General features: G+C 51.4%; 4 protein-coding genes across 6 annotated transcripts; 3 read left to right on the top strand and 1 right to left on the bottom strand.

The window, feature by feature from the left end:
• Positions 1-751: 751 nt before the first annotated feature.
• Positions 752-5528, top strand: dbt (dihydrolipoamide branched chain transacylase E2). The gene is made up of 11 exons (XM_086143543.1): positions 752-814; positions 1871-2000; positions 2080-2155; positions 2250-2431; positions 2520-2647; positions 2727-2973; positions 3757-3923; positions 3998-4075; positions 4194-4385; positions 4504-4575; positions 4694-5528. Exons 1-11 carry the CDS (start codon positions 770-772, stop codon positions 4859-4861), a joined length of 1485 nt encoding a protein of 494 aa, XP_085999669.1. The 5' UTR covers positions 752-769; the 3' UTR covers positions 4862-5528.
• Positions 5507-8883, top strand: lrrc39 (leucine rich repeat containing 39). Of its 3 annotated transcripts, none has more exons than XM_086143568.1 (8): positions 5507-5719; positions 6965-7171; positions 7345-7453; positions 7532-7688; positions 7769-7905; positions 7988-8133; positions 8202-8354; positions 8543-8883. In XM_086143568.1, the coding sequence occupies exons 1-8, from the start codon at positions 5646-5648 to the stop codon at positions 8721-8723; spliced, it is 1164 nt and encodes a 387-aa protein (XP_085999694.1). In that variant the 5' UTR covers positions 5507-5645; the 3' UTR covers positions 8724-8883. The 3 variants fall into 3 exon arrangements, with proteins under 3 accessions (XP_085999694.1, XP_085999702.1, XP_085999711.1); XM_086143576.1 differs by having other exon boundaries at positions 5653-5717; positions 6959-7171; XM_086143585.1 differs by having other exon boundaries at positions 5653-5718; positions 6971-7171.
• trmt13 (tRNA methyltransferase 13) lies at positions 8859-14023 on the bottom strand. Its single transcript, XM_086143555.1, has 12 exons — positions 13676-14023; positions 12134-12274; positions 11525-11571; positions 11264-11330; positions 11053-11109; positions 10879-10948; positions 10701-10807; positions 10421-10624; positions 10261-10333; positions 10121-10192; positions 9198-9549; positions 8859-9130 (listed from the first exon to the last, which is right to left on the bottom strand). The coding sequence occupies exons 2-12, from the start codon at positions 12242-12244 to the stop codon at positions 8938-8940; spliced, it is 1353 nt and encodes a 450-aa protein (XP_085999681.1). The 5' UTR covers positions 12245-12274; positions 13676-14023; the 3' UTR covers positions 8859-8937.
• Positions 13783-24287, top strand: map1sa (microtubule-associated protein 1Sa). The gene is made up of 8 exons (XM_086143528.1): positions 13783-13924; positions 17088-17189; positions 17968-18050; positions 18132-18272; positions 18770-20612; positions 20723-21607; positions 23066-23289; positions 23367-24287. Exons 1-8 carry the CDS (start codon positions 13783-13785, stop codon positions 23520-23522), a joined length of 3576 nt encoding a protein of 1191 aa, XP_085999654.1. The 3' UTR covers positions 23523-24287.
• Positions 24288-24371: the final 84 nt, after the last annotated feature.

The raw sequence follows: 24371 nt of genomic DNA, 5'->3' as shown, positions 1-24371 counted from the left end.
CAGGTGCAGATCTAAAAATATATTAACATATTTAATAACATTCTTTGAAATAACATTCTATTCTTTGCAACTATACACCTACGATCTGTCTATATATATTCCGATTACTTGTTTATGTCTGCTTATCTTACAGCACATTGCACTAAGTGGATTGCACATCACCTTAATTGTGAACAGAAAAATGAGGATATTTGACGGTGCAGTTAAACACGTTTCCACGTTTACATATGACAAGGAATCTTCTAATCTTGAATTAAACACAAAAAATGTATTGAGAAAATTAATTTCTATAAAAAAATGTATTTTTTTAAACCAAAATAATATGCCTTTAAGGGCTTTTTAAACTTGATCCATAAATCTAGTCAATGAAGAAAAAAATCCCCAGCTTGTTTATTTATAAAGAAATACAGACCATATTTCTTGTTGTATCAGTTCTGGTGACCTGAGTGAGGTGGCAGCACAGTTGCTTGTTTTTCCCTGAGAAAATGATCTTATTCATTTATTCATCTGTAAATTAAACAATTCAACGCCATACTTCTACGACTGATTTGTGTTTTTCACTAAAATAAACTGCAGAGTGTATTACTGACAAGAGTGAGAGATGAAGTCCCTCCAGTGCAAGCTATGATTGGCTGGGATTGAAGTGCATGCTGCTAATCCTCAATTGGCCGCTAGAGGGCGCTGTCCACAAGTTGCAATCCGCCTGGAGGTATCTGCGCGCTGATTGGCTGCTCCCAGGGGCGTACAGGCGCCGCGTCACAGAGGAAAGATGGCGGCGGTCACCAGAGCCTCCTTCGCCGTGTTCCGCCGGCTGGTGAGAAAACAAACACTTTCTCATCCTTTAGCTTGAATCTGCGGTAGTGTTCGGCGCGGAGGTCGTTGTCCTATCAGAGTGCGGCCGCGGCCGGCCTGACGTCACTCTACTTGTCTCAAATCCACGCTAGCTTAGCCGTGTTAGCCATAGTAACTTTCTTTGCTAGCGCTTTCTGTGCAAAGCGAGCCCCGTTCAAAACAACGAGCTGGTGGAGTGTTAGCGTGAGGCTAGTTCCGGTTAGCTCCTGCAGGAGCAAACCTGCTAACAGCAGGGCTAACAATAGGTGGTTGCCAACTCTTATCGTGGCAAGTGGACTTAGTTTTGCCTCTTGAAGACTTTGCACATCTCAACCTCCAGTTGTCACCATAAGATTTGCAAACCATCATCCATGACCTGGATGACCGAGAACCTTTATAAATATCTAACAGGAGATGCACGAATAAAAAACCTCACAGAGAAAAAAAATTGAGTGACATCTGGTCTCAATAACCAAAGATGAACAGACCAGACTGGACAGATGGTCGATGAATATCTACACTGCGTTATGGATGGACTGCAGCTCCAGGAAACAATTCGGATTTTCAAATTCACCTGAAACTAGAGTTTCCAGGTGTTCTTCCAAGATTGTCACCCCTCACTTCCTCATACAGGAGCAGGCCTGAGCAAATAGCTCCAAGAGCAATGAATGCCAGTGTTGCTGCTTTTGAGCATATGGAACCCAGACTAGAGCAATACATTATAGTTCATTATATATATTATACCCAGTGCCTGTCCAGAACAGCGAGGCGGCGCTGTGGTGTAGCCCAAGCCCATTTCAGACCAGCCAAACATGTTCTGTTACCAAGGATAAAAAACATATAAAAAAATATCCACTTTTGCATCAAGTGAAGATAGTTCATTGGATTTGGTTGGTGGGTGTGAGAGAGAGGGAGCTTGCAAATATAGGCTCAGGGTTATTTTGGATTTTCTGTTCCGAAAAAAGGTCAAAACAACAACTTAGGGTGGTTGCAGTTGTATCGTGGCTGCAGGATGTGTTTAACTTACGTGTTCTCTCAGCTCAGCCAGCAGCCTCGCCGCCGCTGTTTACGGCTGCTGAGTGTCCGCGGCGACCGGCGTCCGCAGCCACTCCCCGTCCGGTGGGACCGAACCCTGGCGCTCCGCAACCGAGCCCTTCACACCGCCATCGGTGAGTCTTGCCCCGTCATGTCCCAGCTTCGGTTTGACGGCGTCACTGATGACGTTGCTCTTCGTGTTTTGTCCCACAGCGAGTCATGGACCAATCGTCCAGTTCAAGCTTTCCGACATCGGAGAAGGGATCATGGAGGTGACGGTCAAAGAGTGGTACGTAGCGCAGGACTGTGTCTATCAAGAGACTTCTGGAGTCCTGCATGCCGACCTTGAGACACCCGAGACCTGTTTGCGCGTTCTCTGGCAGGTACGTCAAGGAGGGTGACAAGGTGTCTCAGTTCGACAGTATCTGCGAAGTCCAGAGCGACAAAGCGTCCGTCACCATCACCAGCCGCTACGATGGCGTGATCAGAAAGCTGTACTACGACGTGGACGCCACCGCCCTGGTGGGCAAGCCACTGGTGGACATTGAGACGGAGTCAAGCACAGGTGGAGAAGTACAAACCGACACGTCTCGGGTCGGGCGGTGACAAGTGACCGCCGACCGCTGATGAGCCGCTTGTCTCTGATTGGTTAGAGGTCATCCAGGAGGAGGATGTGGTGGAGACGCCCGCCATGGCGCGCGAGGAGCACACCCACCAGGAGATCAAGGGCCACAAAACCCAGGCAACACCCGCTGTGCGACGCCTTGCCATGGAGAACAACGTGAGTCTGCATCCCGTCTGTTCTCCGGCCTGATCACCCCAGCCTCTGTCCGACCCGCCCGTTTGACCTCTGACCTCAGATTAAGCTCAGCGAGGTCGTGGGTTCTGGAAAAGACGGACGGATCCTGAAGGAGGACATCTTGAATTTCCTGGCCAAACAAACGGGCGCCATCTTACCGCCGGCGCCCTTCCAGGAGGTGCAGCCTCCGCCGCCCGCCGCTCCGCCGTCTGCCGTCAAGCCCGTGAGCGCACCGCCTGTCCTGAAGGCCCCGCCCATAATGCCCAGGCCCGTCTTTACCGGCAAGGATGTGACCGAGCCCCTGAAAGGTCAAAGTTCACTGAAATCACAGATTACATTCAGTCTTACTACATCAATAAGCGTTAGCATCAAAACATGCCATTACCACTTCAAGGCACATACTAGCATATTAGCATAATGACATTCTCACAGATGTAATGTGTGATATTAGCGTGTCATGGTAGCCTGTTAGCATTAGTGTTCACATGAAATTTGTGACCGAGCCTCTGAAAGGTCAAACTTCACCAGAATAACAGATTTCATTCTGAGTAATGTAATAATAAAGAGTTAGCATTGAAACGTGTTATTACCACTTATAGGCATATGCTAGCATATTAGCATTATGACATTCTAACAGATGATATAGACGAAGTGGGCTAATATCACCAAATAGGTGATATTAGCATGTCATGGTAGCCTGCTAGCATTAGTGTTCACGTGTTGTTAATAATGCCACAAATTAGGCATTTTAATACAACAAGGATGTGACAGAGCCTCTGAAAGGTCCAAGTTCACATTAATAACAGATTACGTTTTACGTAATGTAACGATAACCCGTTAGCATTAACATTCACATGTTTTGTTAAAAATGCCACGTGAAAGTTAACATAAATAACACTCTGAAAGGGCTATCATTGAAACATGCTATCAATACTAGCGTATTAGCATTTCACCATTCTAATTGATGTGACGCGTGATTAGCATGTCATCGTGGCCTGTTAGCATAAATGCGCATGTGCTTTGTTCAAATGTCACACTAGCGCGTGTGTCACGTTAGCCTGACCAGATGTCACGTTTATCCTGGCTCACAGGCTTCCACAAGGCCATGGTGAAGACCATGACGGCGGCGCTGGCCATCCCTCACTTTGGCTACTGTGACGAGGTGGACCTGAGTCGCCTGGTGACCCTGCGGAAACAACTCCGGCCCATTACCGACAGCCGCGGGGTCAAACTGAGCTTCATGCCCTTCTTCATCAAGGTAGGGGGAGCCGGCACGGCGGGCGGGTTGTTGACGGATTTGTCGGCGCTAACGCCGTGCTCCTATTGGCTCAGGCCGCCTCCCTCGGTCTCCTCCACTTCCCCATCCTCAACGCCTCCGTGGACCAAGGCTGTCAGAACATCACGTACAAGGTAGAGACGATTCCCCGGCACACACACACACACACCTAAAATTCATATCAAACCTACATCTATCATCTAGATGGAAGCAGATGGACACACTGTCTCGATGTCACCCCCCCCCCCGCAGGCATCACACAACATCGGCCTGGCGATGGACACCAGCCAGGGGCTGCTGGTTCCTAACGTGAAGAACGTCCAGCTGCTGAGCGTGTTTGAAATCGCCGTGGAGCTGAACCGGCTGCAGGCGCTGGGGGCCGCCGGCCAGCTGGGGACGGCCGACCTGAGCGGAGGGACCTTCAGCCTGTCCAACATCGGCTCGGTCGGTCCAATCGAACCTTGATTTTGTCAATGAAAAATATTGTATCTCAGCCAAATGCTCGAATTACAATCATGCATAAAAGGGGAAACACAATATTTGATCTGATAAACCGAAACAGATCGGCGGGACGTACGCCAAGCCGGTCATCCTGCCGCCGGAGGTCGCCATTGGGGCGCTGGGGAAGATCCAGGTGGGTTTGCTTCCTGTCTGCCATAACACTGACCTTTGACCTCCACCTTGATGAAGTTTCTAGTTTGTTTTTTTTTTTTTAAATATCCAAAATATCTGCGGTAACACCCCTCCCTCAGGTGTTGCCTCGGTTTGACGCCGCCGGCCAGGTGGTCCCCGCCCACATCATGAACGTCAGCTGGTCGGCGGACCACCGCGTCATCGACGGCGCCACCATGTGCCGCTTCTCCAACATGTGGAAGGATTACCTGGAGAACCCGTCCAGCATGGTGCTGGACCTCAAGTAACTGACCCGCCAACCCCCTCCCCCCCCCACCACCATCCCCACTTCCACGCTGCCTTCCAGCTGGACGACGAGCCAGTTAAAATCACGAGGTGATTCGATTTTCATGCTTCCGCGCCAAAAAAAAAAAAAAAAAAAAAAAAAAGAGGCCCGGGACGCCGCCACAGCAAGCTCACGACGGACGGATCTCCGAGCGACGACGTCACGCCGTGTCGGCCGGGGTGTGAGCTCTGATTGGCCGCGGACGCAGGAAGTCTCATCGGTCGTAAAGCCATGAGAATTGAATCATCTCGGATGTTTACTAAATGAAGAGAGAAGGCCGGGGGGGTGACGTAGTTCCGTTTGTGGCGCTGCTGACTCGATCACTACAAGCAGATGAAACGATGACATCGTGGCGGGCGATGGCGTGGTGGGGGGGAGGGGGGGGAGCGTCGAACCGGCCGCCATTATTGACATCTTCTCTGTCTTCTCACCGACTGTACTGTACCAAGTGAAATCTTAGTGAAAAGTTGAAATATGGAGGAGGAGGAGGCTCCGAACCGCTCATTAACAACCGAACCATCTTTTGCCGACTGTTACTGACCTTCCTCTTTACTTTGGTCACCTGTTTCTTTTTTTCTTTTTTTTTTTCTGGTGTTGGTTTTCTTTTGATTAAAATGAGAAAAGTCCTGCTTTTTCCCTCCCGTCATTTTGGATTTGATAGTTCTTCGGTTTTATTATAAGTGTGTGTGTGTGTGAGAGACTGGAGATCATGTGACCGCGGTGTCAGCAAAGGTCATGTGACTTGTATGCTAAATTTACCATTGGATTTGAGGTCAGATTTCAGCTCCAGACACAAAGGACGGGACCCCAAGGAGCAAGTGAGTACTATTACAGTAACACCAACTAGTACTACAATGAGCAGGAGGAAGCCGGGTAAAAGTTAGTACTTCTACTAGAATACAGAGATCTGCTGCTGAAGTGTTACGACTCACATGGTGTGGATTTGCAATCCTGCGGGTACTTTTTGTTGTGTTTCGTCATTAGAACGCGGTAAATGAATGCGACTACTATAACTGCTGAAGTACTGCGACACGGGCAGAGCAAAGCACTGAAATACTGAGGTAGTACTCCGTTTCTGGTCTGTAGTACTGCAGAAGTGGAAGCAGCACCTTCTGCTGGACACCATAAGTATTATTTGATGAATCAGTCCAAGTATGAATATGAATAACTTGATTTATCCCGAAGGAAATTGTTGTGCCAGAGTTTCAAAACATAACAATAATAAATAATAGTAGGAAATTGTATAAACAGTAAAAAAAAAAAAAAAAGGGCGGGGGGGGTAAGAAATACAAATAAAACTATAAAGTGTCAAAGTCAAGGCTATAAAGTGTTTTAAGGTCTTAAGTGCAAAGATTTGAAGATTCCCTGCAGCTGAAGGAAGAGGAATTAAGTACAATACCTTGATTGTCAAATCCTGAGCTTTTAAATAAGAAAAATAATAACAAAAAATATATGAAATATATAATTATGATAGTTACCTGCCAGTTTCATTCAGGGCTCCGTCGCTAGGCTTACTGGTTACACACCTAATGCTACAATGTGTTGCTAAACGCACACTTTGCTGCACTTTATAGCTAAACTTCATTTATAGTCGAAGTGAAGCCGCACCTCTTTTTTAAAAACCATGTCACCTTCTCCGACCCGCTTTGCACGACTCGTCCGTCGATGTTCCTTCCGTCCAACACACCAAATCCCCATAAAAGACTCCTGCTTTCTCACAGTTATCCATCAACGTATCTCACAACTTCTCCATCCGAGAGAAGTTCCACAACATGCACACCTCGCTCATGTTTTTCCATGATTCCCTCCGGGCTAGCTAGCGGCGGGCAGCACGGGCAAACGCTCGTCCCGCTCGCTCCTAACTTAGATCTCGGCTCAAATCGCAAAGCTAGAGATCCACCGAGCGACGGCTGGGATCTCGGGAAACACTCGAGGTTCTCCTGAAATGAACGCCCTCGCTCGGGATGGAAACAGGAGGATACCGGATCGTCACCGTCTCAAACGGGAAACCAGTGAGATCCGAACTGATGGTAACTAAATCCCGGATTTGATTCATCTGATGGGTTTTTGGATGCCGTGGCCCCTGGCGAAACGGATGGCGCCGCGGGAGCCGCAGGTCAGAGGTCGCCGGGCGCGTCCGTCCCGATCCCTGTGAGGCGATGGCGGTCGTGGTGGCGAGCGGCTCGGTCCGCTCCATCAAGGCTCTGTGGGAGACCAGGATCCGGAGGGTTCGCGAGGAGGACGAGGAGCAGAGGCGGAGGACCCCGGGCAGGTCAGGCTCCGCCCCCTCGGTGAGGCTCCGCCCCCTCGGCGAGGCCCCGCCTTGTTTACATCAGCTGACTCTTCGACGTCAACGACATATGAGGGAGGGCTGGCGGCGCCCCCTAGTGGTCGCTGTGGAACCTCAGGCTCTGTGTGTGTGGGTCTCTTGTGGTTCTGATCCAGACTGGGCCTGGGGGTCTGGGAGGACCGGGCTCTTCTGGCCCGACTCAAGGAGAAGCTCAAGACCGAAGAGGGCCGTCTGATCCTCCTCATCGAGCAGGAGGAGTGGAAGGTGGGGAGGTCTCTCTTGCCGGACCGGAACCTGACGGGTCCATCAGAGTGTTCTGATGAAAGTTCTGACCCGCCGCAGGTCCTGCCTGGCTGTCTGATCCAGCTCAGCCAAGTCCAGGAGTGGCAGATCCACCGGACCGGACTGCAGAAGATCCCTCACTTCATTTCCAGCTTCCAGAACCTCCTGATCCTGGATGTGTCCCGTAACGGCTTGACGGATATTCCCGAGCAGATCGGTCGGAACCGCCGCCCTCGATGCGTCTCCAGGACGAATCCAGCAGCTCTGAGCCCGGTCTCCTGATTCTGGTCTTCTCAGGAAAGCTGACCCACCTCAGAGAGCTGCTGCTGAGCTGCAACCGAATCCGGCGGGTTCCCGAAGAGCTGGGCTGCTGCCAGAGCCTGGAGCGGCTGGACCTGGCCATGAACCGGGACCTGGACCGCCTCCCGGACCAGGTGACCCCCCGACTCCCCCCCCCCCCCCCCCGTGCAGATTACCTGGGTTCTTCCATCTCACGCCGCGTGGATGTTCTCCCAGCTCCGGGGTCTCCAGCGCCTCCAGCGCCTCGATCTGTCCATGAACGATTTCCAGGACGTCCCTTCCCTCCTGCTGGACCTGCCGGCGCTGGAGTGGCTCGACATGGGCGGGAACCGCCTGCGGGCCCTGCCGGAGGACATCCACAGGTCAGCCGTCACCCGACACACACACACACGCAGGCAAACACACACCGACTCGCCATCTGCGCCCTCAGGATGGCGGCCTTACGCGCCCTCTGGCTGCAGAGGAACCTTCTGGAGCAACTTCCTGCCACCATAACCAGGATGGCGGCGCTGGACACGCTGGTGCTGAGCAGCAACCGGCTGAGGGACGTCCCGCCGCTGATGGAGGCCATGACGGGCCTCAGGTGCGTCCAACAACCTCCCTGACGTCCCACACACACACACACACACAGGATCTCATGATGGAGGTTTTCATTCCTAATTCCCAGAACTGATTATTATCAGATCACTGCGTCGAAGCCTCGACTTCCCGCGTGTAATCAGATTACACCCAGCTCCGCACAAGCCCCGAATCGGATTTTTTGTTTCACAGGTTCGTGAATTTCCGGGACAACCCCCTGACTCTGGACGTCACGCTGGCGCCGACGGAAGCCGAGGACGAGGAAGGAGAGCGCGAGATGTTCGGACTGGAGTTCATGCTGGCGTACATCCGAGAGGCGCGGCGGCGAACGCGCGGCGCCGGCCAGGACGCTCGCACGGACGCCGAAATGTAACCGCTGGAGGCTGATCTGAGAAGAATACTTGGACATTTGAAGCGTGGACTGAAAGGGACAAAAATGAAATGATTAAATCGATGAGAGCCTCATTGGCTGAGGAGTGGGTCTGTAAATGAACGGAAACATAGATGGAATCAATAAAAGGAGTTTATTTGACAGGAAGTGAGTAAACGCAGCTCGGTTCGTCCGCAAAAGAGGAGGAACCCGCGAGTCAGAGCGGGACGGGTTTTAGGTCGGAGGAGGGGACGGCCGTCAGCAGGACGTTCTCCAGCGTCACCTTGCTGTCGACGTAGCGCCTCAGCCGCCCGTCGAAGCCTCGGCCCCGGAGGAAGTCCAGCCGGCCGCGGTCGATCAGCAGCTTGCAGAGGCGGCCGACGTGCCGGCGCTCCGACGGGGACAGGAAACTGCGGGGACGACGGGTGGCGGGTCAGCGGGTCGATCGGAACTTACAACGATAACGTTTTTGTTCACCTGTTGACGGCGTCCGTCTCCTTCGCCGGCTCGTGCTCCTCCTCCACGCCGTCTTCTCGCCTCTGGTCGGCGGGCCGGGCGCCACATGTGGCCCAGCTGGACATGCGGCAGAAGGCGGAGAACTCGGCGGCTCCCAGGTTCTTCTGCTCGAAGAACCGCCGCCCGACGTAGTGACGCCAGTCGCAGCGGTGGTGACAGCACAGAGCCACCGCCAGGCCCAGAACCGGAGAGCGACCCGGATCCAGATCCGGACCTTCAGGCGGTGCGGCGGTGGCGGCGGAGGGTTTCAGGCGCTTTCTCGACGGCTCGTCCGGAAGTTCTCGTGTCTCCAACAAGCAGCGCAGAGCCAGATCTGACACACAGCATGGGTAGCATTGTAAGTTAGCATCTCAGCTCATCTGGGAGTCAGCGCATAGATGCTGATGCTAATGCTAACTGCGTGCAGTAATACCTTGACTTAAGAGTGCAAGCCTTATCAAATTAAATTTCTGCATTGAAATGAAATGAAACTATTAATCTGATCCAGAACCATGGTTTTGTTGTGTGTTTTGAATAAGAAATATGTGTTATATAAATCGCAAATAGTGTATAAAAATGATTATACATATGTGATATATATGATTATACTAGACTGAGGGAGTTTTTCATGTGGTGCTCTGTCGCTTAGCTTAGCTTAGCTTACTGGCTACACACTTCATGCTAAAATGTCTAACTTTGCAACACTTTACGTCTACACTTAATTTATAGACAGATTGAAGCCGCTCCTCTTTTTAAAACCATCAAGGGCTTTGAATGATTCTTCCAGTCCCTCATCCCTCGATATTCCCGTCGTCCGCCGCATCAAATCCCCGCAAGGTCCCACTACACGCTATCATTTGTTTGCGTTCAGCTTAAACACAATCTCCTCTGTCGGCGACTCTCACCTGTCGCCGCCCCGCACAGGTGCTTCCCGACGCCCACGAGCGGTAGCTGCCGCTCAAGCAGCTGGACTTTACCTGAAGACAGAAAAGCGATCAGCTGACAGCCGCGGTAGAAACATGAGGCCGCGAGACCGGTCCCTTACGTAAATCCAGGTGCTGGATGTCCACCTGCAGTCGCCGGAGCTCCACGCCGCCGTCCTGCTGCTTCCCGTCCACCTGCTCGCCGTCGCACAGAGACATTCACTTTCCATGGGGAGGGAACTCGCTGAGCGGGGGCGTGTTTTGCCGAAGGCGGCGCTGCACCTTGAAGCGCGTGCTGCAACGCTCCACCAGCAGAAGCTGCAGTGGCTCCGGAGCCTCGGCGCCACCCGCCGCCGCCGACGCCTCCCTCCCCTTCAGGGCCTCGTGGATCCAGTGGGACAGTTTCCCGCGGCCCGCTCCGAATTCCACGAAGCACCGGCTCCTTGCCAGCAGCCCCAGGGCCTCCAGGTTAGCGAGGATAGAGGACTGGAGGAGGTGGGACGGGTGAGACACCGGGGGGGACAGAGATCTCCCAATCTCTACGGGGGTCGGGTTTGTTTACCTGCTGCCTCAGGTGTTTGTGGGCGGAGTCTCCGTTCTTTGGGTTATTGAGTTCCTCCTGGAAGACGGGGTGAGACAGGAAGCTGTCCTCCAGCTCGGACTCGAGCTCTGAGACAGTCGGGCGGTCAGATGGATGGACAGACGGACGGGTACACAGATGGATGGACGGACATACAGACCTGCCGTCAGCGTCTTTAGTTTGTCCACCAGGCTCTCCAGGTGACTCCGGCTGCATTCAGACAGACTCACCTGTTGAATTTAAACACACTTGAGTGAAAGGCCAGAATCTGACTGGCGAAGGCATTTCCTGTCAGGTGACCCTCTTCCATCCAATCGGGGGGGGGGGGGATTACCTGCGGCGTCTCGTCTCCATCAGCGGATCCTGCGTTTATATCGTCCACGTAGTAGGCCTGCCGATCAGACAGCGGAAGTCGCAAATCTTTTACGGGAGGTTGATGGACTGACATTTACTAACATTCACATCTGGTTCCCGGCGATGTTCTGATTAGCTGTTATTTAAACTTTTAAATCCAATGGCTAGACAGTTCAGGAAGTAGAACTCACGGGTTTGGGTTTCTGTCTGGAGTTGCATTTCTTCAGGTGTTTGTCCAGTTTGTCCTCACACACAGTGCTGGAAATACACACACACACACACACAATCATGAATGCTAAACACTACCTCAGTTGGCTAATACTAACCGCTAACACAGTGTGAACTTGTATAAGTGGAACGACAATGCAGGTGAATGTAATCTAAATTTATGATTATTGGACTGTTTATAACTAACGTGTAAATTAATTATCCACTGATGCATAATGCCTTACTGTTTGGGGTCGAGAGGACAGGCGATCCTTTTGCAGCTGCCTTCCTCCTGAAACAGGAAACAGGAAGCGGTCAGTCATATATATCACATGCATTACTGCAGTCAGAAATGAACTAACAACAAACCAAACTTCATAGTCTTTTTACAGGAAATGCATCGATACAGCAGCGACAAAAATGGACTTCAAAACCCGAAGGCAGTAAAAAAACGCTTGTGTAAAATACTTGCGTGTATGTGTATACGTGCAAAGAAATTATTTCAGTTATACTTTCTACATGGCTTTTTTGTTGTGTATATAAAAAACAACAACAAACAAAAAACTGCAGTCAGCTAGCTAGTTAGCTAAGCCGCTGCCTGACTGTGTTTAGATGAGAAATTCATGTCCGGACCTGAATGATTAATTACAAACATAACATGCAGGGGAGCAGAAGCAAACAATAATGACATTAAAATTAAAAATATAATAATAACGGGAATTATTTTTCCCTTGCTGGATGCACGCGTCAAGGGAAGACGCCCCCTGGTGGCTAACGATTGACTCGATTTTTCTCCTTCCCGTCCTCCTTTCTCCTTCTCGCCGTTCATCCATCGCCGGTAACCAGGCACTTACCATGTGTCCGTGTTCCCCGCAAAACCGGTTCCCTCTGGCGACGATCATTTTGCAAAACCGCTTCTTCTTCTCCACGAAAAAGCCACATCTCCCGGGCACCGGCGCCGCCATGTTTAGCGGAGCTGTTGCGTTCAGGAACACCTGGAAATGTGGGAATATTCATTCTCAGTGGGAGGATCTGATCTCATGCTCCAGGGTCCGAAATTATTTTGACAGCAAAACGGATTTAGTTGTAAAAATGTGTTTTTTTCGGTGCTGCTGAAGTGTATGGCAAATCAAGACGCTAAAAAGACTTTCAAACTGGATTTAAAAAGCAAGAAATAAAAGACAGGTTTATTTTCTCTGCAGGATTTCAAGTGAGAAAGGCGTCGGTGGTGGGTTGTAAATCTGAACATTTTCATTGTAACATATTTGCACAGGAAAAATAACAAGTCCAAGCTATTAAAATGTTTAAAAAGAAACAAAATCGCAGCAGTTATCAGCGATAAATGTTTTTTCTGCATAGACAAATATATATATATATATGTATAAATAAACATGGCAAGGTAGAATCGAATGTCAATGAAACAACCGGGGATGAGGAAGCAATCTGTATGTAATCAGAAGTTAACATTGTTAAAGGTTTGTGAGAAATGTTTAATGCTAGAAAAAAATGAAAGTAAAAGAAAATAATTATTTCTTTTTTTTTTTTTTTTTTTTTAATTAAAAAAAACCTGCAAGGGGAATATAACATGTATTTAACTTGGTGGTTCACAAGGAATCTCAGACATCAAACTGTATATTTTTTTGGTTTATGGATTTTTCCATAAGTTTTAAGGATTTTTTTATAATTCATAATCGTTTATAAAGAACGTAAAATTGGGGGAACACTTTTGGATTCTGTTTTTGTGAATGAAGAACTTGGCCAGGCCTAAAATAACATTGACACAAAGTTCATCTCTTTTGTTGCTTAAAAGCAAACCAAATGTTATATCATCTCTTGAGAAGGAAACTGGTGACGATGGAAAATTGTCTTTAACCCATTTTTGAGTTTTAGCCCAAAAGCCCTGTACTTTTTTGCATAAGAAAAATACATGATCAGCGGTTTCAACGTTGTCTTCATAAAGGTACGAATATTATCTTCAATATTAAAGTGTATCCTCAATAATTCCTTAGATGGGTAGATGTCATTCATAATTTTGAAGTGTGTTTCTTTTGCCTTGGGGGGGATGGGTAGTAAGTATTGGCAATAATTATACATTTATATAATTTAATTTATATAATTTAATTCCTCTTCCCTCAGCCGCAGGGAATCTTCAATCTTTGTAGTTAAGACAATTCATATTTCATTATATTTCTTATTCTTCCTCCTTTCTACTATTATCTATTACTGTTTTTTTTTTTGTTTTGTTTTTTTTACTTGAAACTCTGGCACAACAACTTCCTTCGGGATTAATAAAGTTGTTCTCATCTCATCTCATATAAATATACTCGTCTTCAGCAGGACGCGAACGCATCCTTGTGCTCTGATTGGCTGACTTTACTTCCTGCTGGACATCTTACCGATCTGATTGGCCAGCCTCCGTTCGTCTACCAGCCGCTTGTGGAGGGGGAAGGGGGCGTGGCTTGTGAGACTGTCCCCGTGACGTCACCTGCGGACAGTCCATGCCATGATGGCGGCGGAACGGGGCGGCGGTCCCGGTCCCTCTCCCGGTTCCCAGCAGGAGGCCGCTGACTACTCGGTGCTTGTGGTGGTGGGAGCGCGGCGGCCGGCCGGGCTGTTGGAGTGGCTGCTACGGCAGGTCGAGTCCGGTGAGTTCGCCGAGCCGCAGGGGCGGGAAGTCCGCGGCGGGGTCTTTCACAATAAAACCCGGGTCGAAGCGTGGTGGCGCCGCTACTTCCCCCCCCACCTCTCCCCCGGACAGTTTCTCCCCTTTCCCAGTCCCTCTCGTCCGGTAATCACGTCAAAGCGAATCAGGTGGTATCTGTATCGTTAGCGGTCACGGAATTACTGAGGTTAGCGGGCTAACGGTACCGACTCGTTTCCTCTTTTGGACTTTTTTTCGGCGGTTCCGGTTTGAGCACGAGGAGCGCGCGCTTCCTCAAGGGCTCACATGGGAACAACATCCGGTTGCGTCCCCCCCCTCCCGCCCGCCGGTGGCAGCTGCTCGGCTTTAGCGGTTAAATTTAGCGGTGAGATCACCGAAAAGTCAAATCTGTGAGGTCTTCCAAGCCCCTGTCCGTTTTCCCCACCCGTTTCAGCCGAAGCTCAAGTTTCAGGGGACATTTGGTCACCCCGAAGTTCCCAAATAACGGCTTTTTGGGGCTTTTATTTTGATAAGCGTCCCCCTTCCCGGAAGTGTAAACACCGTTAGCTTGACATGTTTTCATGTGGCTGCAAGGAAAGTAGGTTAGCGGCGGAAAAAGAAACAAAGCTGCATGAAAGTTTAATTTCAGCTCCATTCTATCCTGGATATTGCGATTCAGCGAGTCTGTTTAGAAGAATTCGACAAAAACACTGCAAAAATGAAGTGTTATTTCTATCTTGGGCCTGTCAGGGCCTGTCATGTCACAAAATTTGAACATTTGTAAGAAATGAGTTTAAAAAGGGACCAATGATCCTCAATCTTAAAACAAATTCATCCTCGCACCTGTGGGGTGAAAACAGGAAAGAGAGGAAATGTGATCATTAGCCTCAAACTGGAGTGTTTGCTGGTCCCCCTGTGCCTTCCCCCCCGGACGGAGGCAGAGGTGCGAGGAAGTGGAAGCTGGACTACAAACATGGCCGACAGCGTCGCCTCACCAGATCAGCAGCGGGCCAGTCGTCCCACGGCGCCCCTCCCGGCCTCACATGCACCCTGGTGTGTGAAATTACATCGAGTCAATTTACATTAGACCTTTTAAATGCTCGATTCAGATGTCTGAGCAAAACTTTTCGGTTTGAATTGGAATCGGAGATAAACTTCACCCAGGATGTGCATGTTTGTTTGTCTTGAATCCAAGGAATTGTAGGTTCTGTAGCGAATGGTAACGTCATGTGTCTGATCAGCCGTGTCACGGATATCCGTTCCCTCTCCACGCCTCTGTCCCGTGTCATTGATCGGTTTTGGCCCGAGGCGTTGACGCGTTACTCTTTGCTTCTTAATACTTCCACCGCTGGCGAGACCGGAACAACAACAACAACAACGCCGCCTACTGGCCAGTCTGGTTTCGTCAAGGGAAACACCCTGATTTCACGTCTGATGATTGTGAACTTCAAAAAGGTCTCAGGGGAGAAGATCTGGTTCGAGTGACGGATTATAAAGGGGTTTTGTCACCGTCTACCAGGAGCTCAGATCAGAATTGAAAAATAAAAACTGAGAACGAATAGAACTGCCGCCCTGTTCAGAAGCATCTAGAATATTTTTTTTTCTTGACTACAGCACTGGACGTGAACCTGAACCTAAACTAAATCTAAAGCTGCTAAAGTGTCCAGCTTGAATCCCGTTCCAGGAAATAGCCTCCTCCCACGGGGTCCTTGTCGCTTTTTCATTCCCTCTGTTATTAAGGTCGACCTTACTCAAACCACTGAAGAAGAAGAGGAAGAAACACGAAGGACTCGGAGGTGGAAGACGCCACAGCGCTCGTGGAATAATAACCATGGACTGTCAGATGGTTGAAGTGTTTTTATCCTCCTGCACCGCTTCGCCCGGTGAAGAACAGCGTTAGCCGTTAGCTAAAGCTAACTCCGCACTTGTTCTGGTCCAAACTGTAGATGTTCCTCTGCCCTGGAAACCCCTCTGAGGCGCAGCAGAGCTCGGACCACTCGGTCACTCCATTTCTTTTCATGACTTTCCATTTTGGAGAATTCAAAAATGGTGCGCTGCAGTCTGCAAGTATCTGTATGGACTTAGCAGTCCCACCAAGCAACTACCTTACACGAGTTCCCATGGATCGGAGAAGACCATGCCTCGGAGCAGGCGCTCCAGAGCTTCTCGGATTTTAAGGTCCACCTGACGCCTCTTTCCCACAAAGGTTCTAGCTCAGTGGTTCTTAACATTGTTGGGGTGCCGAACTCCAACAGTTTCATATGCACATTCACCGAAAACTGAAACGTGATTTTTATTTTTATTTTATTATTTTTTTCAAATTCAAGACATAGATATGTTTTACTGGTGCACAAAATGAGCCGTGCATCAACATCCCCGTGTTAATATCAGCCGCTTTTCCTAGCATGATATTCGCCATCTTTAACACAACTGATTTTATGCGGGTTTCACCAATGATGTGCGGTTTGGCCCGCTTTGCGATCAGGTACGCAACTTCGTACGATGCCGTGAGGATCGGGTTTGTCGACGGGTACAAACCCGCGAACAGTAGCCTTTTCATCGAATCTGTCTTTCTTCACCTCGAATTCAGCCAGTGTTGTGGTCTTGTACCCTCGTTTCCATGCAGCTTAAGGAAGCGTAACTTTGCATTGAACATGTGAATCTATATAATACATATTTGCCCAACTACTTTTTTTTTTTTTTTTTTTTTTTACGATGATGTGGAGAAGAAGCGGGAAAAGGGTGGATTCGCCGTATCGGCGTCAGGAAGCAAAGTCCGAATGGACTTTGTGTGACGGCGGCGCCTCATCATCGCCGTCACGCGCATTCCGGCCAATCGGACATGATTTGTGGGAACGGATGGATTTCATAATGTTAGTCTTCTCTCTGAACGGCTCAGTCTGGAGTCCCTCCTTTCTCCGAGCTGCTCTGCCGGGTCGTCGTGGTTGCTAGGCAATGGCGTCCGAGAGTCATGTGATTTTAAAGTAACCTAGAATTCGGCCAATCAGCCGCTCCGCTACGGTTTCTTCATCTGATTTTAGGAAATAAACTGGTTTGACTCGCTGATCTTCCATCACACAATAGTCATAAATCAATCACAATGATCCTTGTAATAACGTGTGTGTGTGTGTGTGTGTGTGTGTGTGTGTGTGTGTGTGTGTGTCCAGGTGTGAGATGTTGGCCCATGGACCTGGACGTGTCCCTCCTGGACCAGCAGCTGAAGCTCTTTGTGTCTCGTCACTCGGCCTTTGTGTCGCAGGACGTGCCAGGTGAGTCTTCTGGGGTCAGAGGTCACAGACTGTGGGTCAAAGGTCATAGACAATGAGGGGTCAGGTGTCTGGATTATGTCGGTAAAATGTTTTGACCTTGAATTTGAGAATCAATCCGTCTTTGGTGACGACGTTGGAAAAGGTTGTGATGATGATTGATCAGCTGTTTCAGTCTATTCAGGGGTCAAAGGTCAAGGCTCGGTACGACCTTCTCCGCGGAGAGGTCGTTTTCCCGGCTGAGGTCGGTGAATCGTTTTTATTATCGATCGTCTGGGATCAGCTGATCGATGAGCGCCGTCTCGCCAAAAAGGGTCCAATTGCCATGAAGGTCAAAGGTCACGTCCAGACAGGCCTCGGGTTGTCTGAGTCACACAAACACTGATCAGCTGAGAGTCTGCTGAAGAGCCAGGAGAAACATGCGCGCATGCACACACACAAACACACACACACACACACACACAGATATGCAGTTGATTATCGGTGTGTTTGGTTGTCACGGCAACTCAGAATCCCTTATGGATGCTCGTACTTGAAGGCAGAGAAGGAGGTTGAAAAGCTCTCAGGCTGGAAAAGGTCAGAGGTCAACCGTGAAGGGTTGAGCGTTCCTCCGTCCGTCAGACGTGAGAAGTCTCCCTTTTCCTTTCGCTTGTGTGATGACGGGTTCGATTTGGAGTTTAGTCAAGAAAGTTCTAAGATCTGAGCGACTCCAGTGTGTGTGTGTGTGACAGCCATGTTGAAGCGACTGTGTGTGTGTGTGTGTGTGTGTGTGGATGGACAGGTCAGCGCACGCTCCTGCACCATGGCGACCTCCTGGACACGCAGGTGGTGGTGAACCCCACCCATGAGCTGGTCTGCTCCGAGGTGAGTCGATCTGGAATTGGGGGTCGGGGGGTCACGCGACTTGAGGGGCGACTAACGCCGACTCCCCTTTCCGCCCCGGAGGTGCGGCGGCTGCTGGGCGCCGCGTCCCGCCACAAGCTGCTGGTCCTGGCGGGCCAGTGCGTGGAGGACGGCGGCGACATCGTGCTGCAGACGGGCCGCTTCTCGCCACACGACCTGACCCAGATGCTCTCCGACGACGAGGTGAGACGGCCGGACGGCGGATTTAGCGAAAGGAAACGGGGGCGCGCTAGAACTCGGAGACGATGGAGGAAGTCCCCGTGACCTTTGAGCTGACGCGTTACATCCTGCAGGAGGCGCGTGACCTCACTTCCTGTCCCATGTACGCGAAAACGCTGTGACTTCACAACATCACAGCTGCCCCTCTCGCCCTACAGGGGGGCGCCCCTGTCTGACATCATGACCCCCCCCCCCTCCCCGTGTCGCATCACAGCTTCCGCCCCTCCACACTTCCCCTTATTCACTTCCTGTTTGTTCTCGTTCGTCTCGGTCGCTCTTGTCTCGCTTCGTGCCGGCTGTCGCGATGAAGTCGGAGAAGCTCTAGAAAGAAGAAGAAGGTAGGTTTATGTATTTTTTTTCCCAGCAACGTCGAAGCGGATCCGGAGCAGCGTTGACGGGCATACAAGTCTGGCGCCCGATGCTAGAAGTTCTGCCTTAAAGCAGCGGCGTCTGATCCGCAGGTGGTCGAGGTGCTACGTCCGGCCGACCCGACGGCAAAGGCCCGTCTGACGGTCAGCTGCCCGGACGTGGGGCGCTGGAAGGACGCGGCGCCGGACATTCGGGCCCTGCGAGACGTCCTGGACGTCCAGATCAACCCGCCTCCGGTCCTCCCGGAGATGGAGGGCCTGCAGGAGTTCACCGAGTACCTGTCGGAGGCGCTGGAGCCCGAGTCGCCCTTCGACCTCCTGGAGCCGCCCAGCACCGTCGGCTTCCTCAAGCTCTCTCGGCCGTGCTGCTACATCTTCCCCGGCGGCAGAGGGGACTCGGCCTTCTTCGCCGTGAACGGCTTCAACGTGCTGGTGAACGGCGGCTCGGACCCGAGGTCCTGCTTCTGGAAGCTGGTGCGCCACCTGGACCGGGTGGACTCGGTGCTGCTCACCCACATCGGGGTGGACAACCTCCCCGGCCTCAACAGCCTGCTGTGGAGGAAAGTGGCGGAGCAGGAGGAGGAGGTCGCCGGCTGTCGGGCCGAGGAGGACTGGACCAAGAACCTCGTCTCCCCGGAGATCGGGGTGGTCTTCCTCAACGTCCCCGACAGACTGCGCTCCCACCGGGGGGAGCCGGCCGAGCTGAGGAGCACCGACGAGGTGGCGCTCACGCTGCAGCACCTGCAGAGACTCTCCATCAAACCCGAACCCCTGAGCCGGACCAACGGGCCCGGCATCGAGCCGGTCATCCTGTTTCAGAAGATGGGCGTGGGCCGGCTGGAGCTCTACACCCTGAACCCGGTCAGCGGCAGCAAAGAGCTGGAGGCCTTGATGCAGACCTGGCCCAAGACGACGGGCCCGACGGGCGCCGAGCTTCCCCTCCCCTGCCTGGTCTCCATCTGCGCCCTGCTGGTGTGGCATCCCTGCAGCCCGGAGGAGAAGATCATCCGCGTGGTCTTCCCCGGCTGCACGCCCCAGCCCAAGATCCTGGAAGGGCTGGAGAAGCTCAAACACCTGGACTTCCTCAAGGCACCGGCGGTGTGTCTGAAGGACCTGGAGACGTCCAGGTCGGAGAGGCAACCGAAGCGCACCGAGAGCAGGGAGAGCCTGAAGTCGTCCAAGGAGACCAGGCCCGGCAGCGGAGCGGCGAAGGAGAAGCTCGGGCGAGCGGAGGCCGTCAAGACGGAGGGAAAGGTGAAACCCAAAGCCGCGGGAGACAAGAAGGACGGAGACGAAAAAGCCAAAGCGAAGGACGCCGACCCAAAGTCGAAGCCGCCGAAGCCCGCGGAGAAGCCAAAGAGGGAGCCGGCAAGAGACGAGAAGAAGGACGTGAAGAAGAAGGACGAGAGGGCGCCTGCGGCGAGGAAGGAGGAGAGCTCTGAGAAGAAGGAGGCCGCCAAGAAGGAAACGTCAAGTGCCAAACCAAAGAGAGACCTGAAGCAGGAGCCGAAAAAGGAGGTCAAGAAGGAGGCGAGAGCGGAGGAGAAGAAACCCAAAGCGGCCGTCAAGGAGCCGAAGAAACCCGGCGGCGGCCCGGTGGCGCCCGCCGACGCCAAGAAGCCGCCCGGGAAGGCGGGGATGCTCAAGAAGGACGGGAGTCTGCCCAGGAAGGACGCCGCCGCCGCCGCCGTCGCCAAAGGCGGCAAAAGCAAGCCGGAAAGCCAGAAGGAGGCGGAGCTCTGCAAAGCGTCCTCCCCCGAGGACGCCTCTGCCGACGTGGAGCGGGACGACAACGGGAACCGACGGCCGAACCCGCCCGACGCCGGCGGGAGTCGGCTCTCCAGTCCGAGGAGCGCGGCCGCCAAGCCGCCCAGGGGGGACCTCAGCGTGACCTTTGACCTCTGCGCCCGCCAAACCCCCGGAGGAGACGCCGGAGGTAAAAGAATCGACCCGATGTTTTAACCCCGAAGCAAAAGAACCGTCGGTTTATTACGAACTCGACAACGACGATCATCCGAATCCTCCGAAATGTGTTGTTTTCTCCAGGAGGGGCCGTCAGAGCGTCCGTCCGGAGTTCTGCCGGCGACGGCCCGGACGTGGAGAAGCACCCGGGAGCCCTGAGCCCCGGCGCCTTCAGGGACGTGGCCGACTCCTCGCCGTCGCTGACCTCCATGCCGGCCGAGGTCTGCTCGCCGCATTCCACCGAGGTGGACGAATCGCTGTCGGCCTCGTCGGAGCGCCACTACGCCAACGGGCACGTCGGCGACTCGGACTTCCGCGTGAACGGTCGCTACGACGACGGCATCCGCGTCCTCTCCGAGCTGATCTCGGACGTCCCCCACGACGTGGACCTTTGCCTGGTGTCGCCCTGCGAGTTTCAGCACCCGAAGGTCCCGGAGAGCCGGCAGAACGCCGACGTCGGCGCCGCGCTCGACCCCGGCGGCGGCGACGGCCCGTCGGCCTACAGCCAGGAGACCCCGCCCACCTCGGTCAGCGACTCGTTGCCCACGGCGACCGACTCGGACGTCCCCCCCGGGACCGAGGACTGCCCGTCCCTCACCACCGACTCGGAAGACGACGAGTCGGCCGGCCTCTTCCCGCCCCGCCGCCACGGCCTCCCGTACGCCCACGACCCGCCGCCGGCGCCCATCAAGGACCTCCCGCCGCTGCCGCCCCAGCCGGGAGCCTGCATGGCCGACGCCGACGCCGACCCTCTGAAGAACCCGAAGCTGCCCGCCGCCAAGAGCAAGAAGGCGTTGGGGTCGGGCCTGAAGGCGGCGGGGGCGGGGAGCGCCGCTCTCCAGAACGGGAGGTCCAAAGCGGGCGGCGCCACGGGGTCGCTGAGGACCACCACCAGCCTGGACGCCAAGCCGTCCTCCAGAACCTCCCTGGGCGGGTCCAGGATCGGGACCTCCAAACCCCCCGCGTCAGGTGGGTGACTAAGATCTAGAACGCACGCCGCCGCTAAACATCTCACATTTACATTACATTACATTTGGCAGATGCTTTTATCCAAAGCGACTCACAATAGAGGCCATAAGGACTGCAAATAATACAAGATGCACAGGAAATATACAGAACAGTAAGCTGGGGTTAGTGAGTTTATTCATGTATCTGTTTTTAATTTTTTTAGTTTATTTTATTTTTTTAAATTTATTTTATTATTTTCTTTATTTTTATTTTATTTTTTTTTATTATTATTATTTTTGACAAACACATATACACACTGCATAGCCTAACTTGCTGCCTAACCTGATCTGGGGCATCAGCGCAGTAAAAAGTCCTGAAAGAGAAAAGTTTTTACCTGTTTCTTGAAGGTTGAGAGAGATGATGCTCGTCTCGTTGCTTCCGGAAGTTTGTTCCACCACTGAGGTAGTAGAACTGAGAACAGTTTGGCCTGAGATCGCTTAGAGCGAGCAGAAGGTCCTGCTAGCAGGTTTGTATCAGAGGAACGCAGCTCTCTGCCAGGAACAATACTTTATGATTTTCACATTATTTCCAATGTTAGTGGCCTTTGACATTTTTTGAACTTTTGACATACTTTATAGTTTATTCATGTATATTCATGAAAATATTCATGAAAATTTTGAAAAAAAATTGTCAAAGGTCATCAAATTGGAAAAAAATTTGAAAACTATAAAGTATGACGAAAATTTGTAGACAAAGTGAAAAATATTGGGAAAAGTTTAAAAATTGACAGAATGTGAAAAATATGTATAGTCATTAAAATTTTTACCAAAAAAAGTCAAAAGGTCACTAACATTGGAAAATATGTGAAAATCATAAAACATTGAAAAAATTGTTGACAAAGTGAAAAATGTCTAAGGTCACTAATATTGGAGAAAAAAAAAGTTAAATAATAAAATATTGAAAATATTGTTGACAAAGTGATATTCATGAAAATGTTGGCAAAAAAGTCTAAGGTCACTAATATTGGAAAAAAAATGTTAAATCATAAAGTATTGAAAAAATTGTTGACAAAGTGAAAAATATTGGGAAAAGTGAAAAGTTAGTAAAATGTCACAGTAAATTTATTCATGAAAATGTTGGCAAAAAAGTCTAAGGTCACTAATATTGGAAAAAAAATGTTAAATCATAAAGTATTGAAAATATTGTTGACAAAGTGAAAAATATTGGGAAAAGTGAAAAGTTAGTAATATGTGACAGTACATGTATTCATGAAAATTTTGACCAAAAATGTCCAGGGTCACTTATATTGGAAAAAAAAACCATGAAGTTTGGAAAAAAAATTTGAAAATGTAAAAAACTCTTGGGGAAAAACTAAACCGTTTTGCCTGAGATCGCTTAGAGCGAGCAAAAGGTTCTGCTAGTAGGTTTGTATTAGAGGAACATAAGGTCTTATCATTTCGTTCACATTTAATCCCTCAGCGTCCAGAACCGGAGCGCCGCCCGCCTCGGAGTCCTCGGCCGTGTACGTGGATCTGGCCTACCTGCCGTCGGGCTCGGCCTCGCCCACCGTCACCCCGGACTTCTTCCGGCGGCTGCGCTCGTCGCACTACATCGTCAGCGGCGACGACCCGCTGAAGGAGGCGGTGATGAGGAGCACCTTGGACGCCCTGCTGGAGGGCAAGAGCAGCTGGGCCGACGTGCAGGTGGGCGCCGCCGCCGCCGTTCCCGCCGCCGCCGTCCCTCCCGCCACCCGCTCACCCGCTTCCTCCTCCTCCCCCAGGTGACGCTCATCCCCACCTTCGACTCCCTGGCGATGCACGAGTGGTACCAGAGCACCCACGAGCGCCAGCGCCAGCTGTCCGTCACCGTGCTGGGCAGCAACAGCACCGTGGCCATGCAGGAGGAGACCTTCCCCGCCTGCAAGGTGGAGTTCTGAGCTCCCGTCGCCACGGTTACCGCCAGGTCCAAAATCCCGGGAGCGGCGGACGGTTTTTTGATTATTTTTCCCCCTCGTTCACCTTTTTCCACAATCCGTCGATCTCAAGGATGGAAGAGTTTTAAAACACTAAGCCCCCCTTCGCAATATGGCGGCGACGTCCTCCTCTTCAGCTCCGCCCGTCCCGTTTCCACGGGAACCGCCGTCAAGTCCCGTCACGGACGAATCGCGAAACAGCCGATTGGACGACGGCGCCTTCGGGGGCCGTCCCGCCCCCGCCCCGCCGCTCGCCCGGTAATTTATTGATCCCCGTGAAGCCGCACGTTTTATTTCACTTTTATTCCACTCCCCTCGCCGACCAAGAAGAAGAAAAGCTTTTTTAAGTTATTTAATTTATTCTGAGGGTTTGAGGTCCGTCCGTCCGTCCCCCCGTTTTTCCACCGCTTTGGTACGAGCCAAAAAAAAAAAAAACCTCAACTTTGAAGCGGTTAAAGTGATGCTCGGCGCCCCCTGCTGGCCAATCAGCGTGATTTAAGAAAAAAAAAAATACAGGAAATTCGGTTTCTGTGGAAAATTATTTCCCGTCTCCAATAAAAACCTAAATCGCATAATCAGATTTGTGGATCATCAGAACTCCGGATGGAAGCCATGAACTGTATTTGTGACTGTTTACACTCCAACACACACACACACACATGCACAGCTGTTTTTATTAAAGATTGAAACACTAGTTTTGATTTTCAAAATAAATTTTTCCCTTGTTAATTGTCCCGTGTCATCTCTGCTGAAGGTGCACACACACACGCACACACACACACACTATCATTCATTTGCTACTCTCTTGCTAAC

This window comes from Fistularia commersonii, chromosome 1 (assembly GCF_037954325.1).
Source record: "Fistularia commersonii isolate RoL2024-O1a breed Wild chromosome 1, RoL_Fcom_v1.0, whole genome shotgun sequence".
NCBI classification, from domain to species: domain Eukaryota; kingdom Metazoa; phylum Chordata; class Actinopteri; order Syngnathiformes; family Fistulariidae; genus Fistularia; species Fistularia commersonii.
The sequence above is the reverse complement of the archived record's forward strand: the minus strand, read 5'-3'. Positions and strand labels throughout refer to the sequence as shown.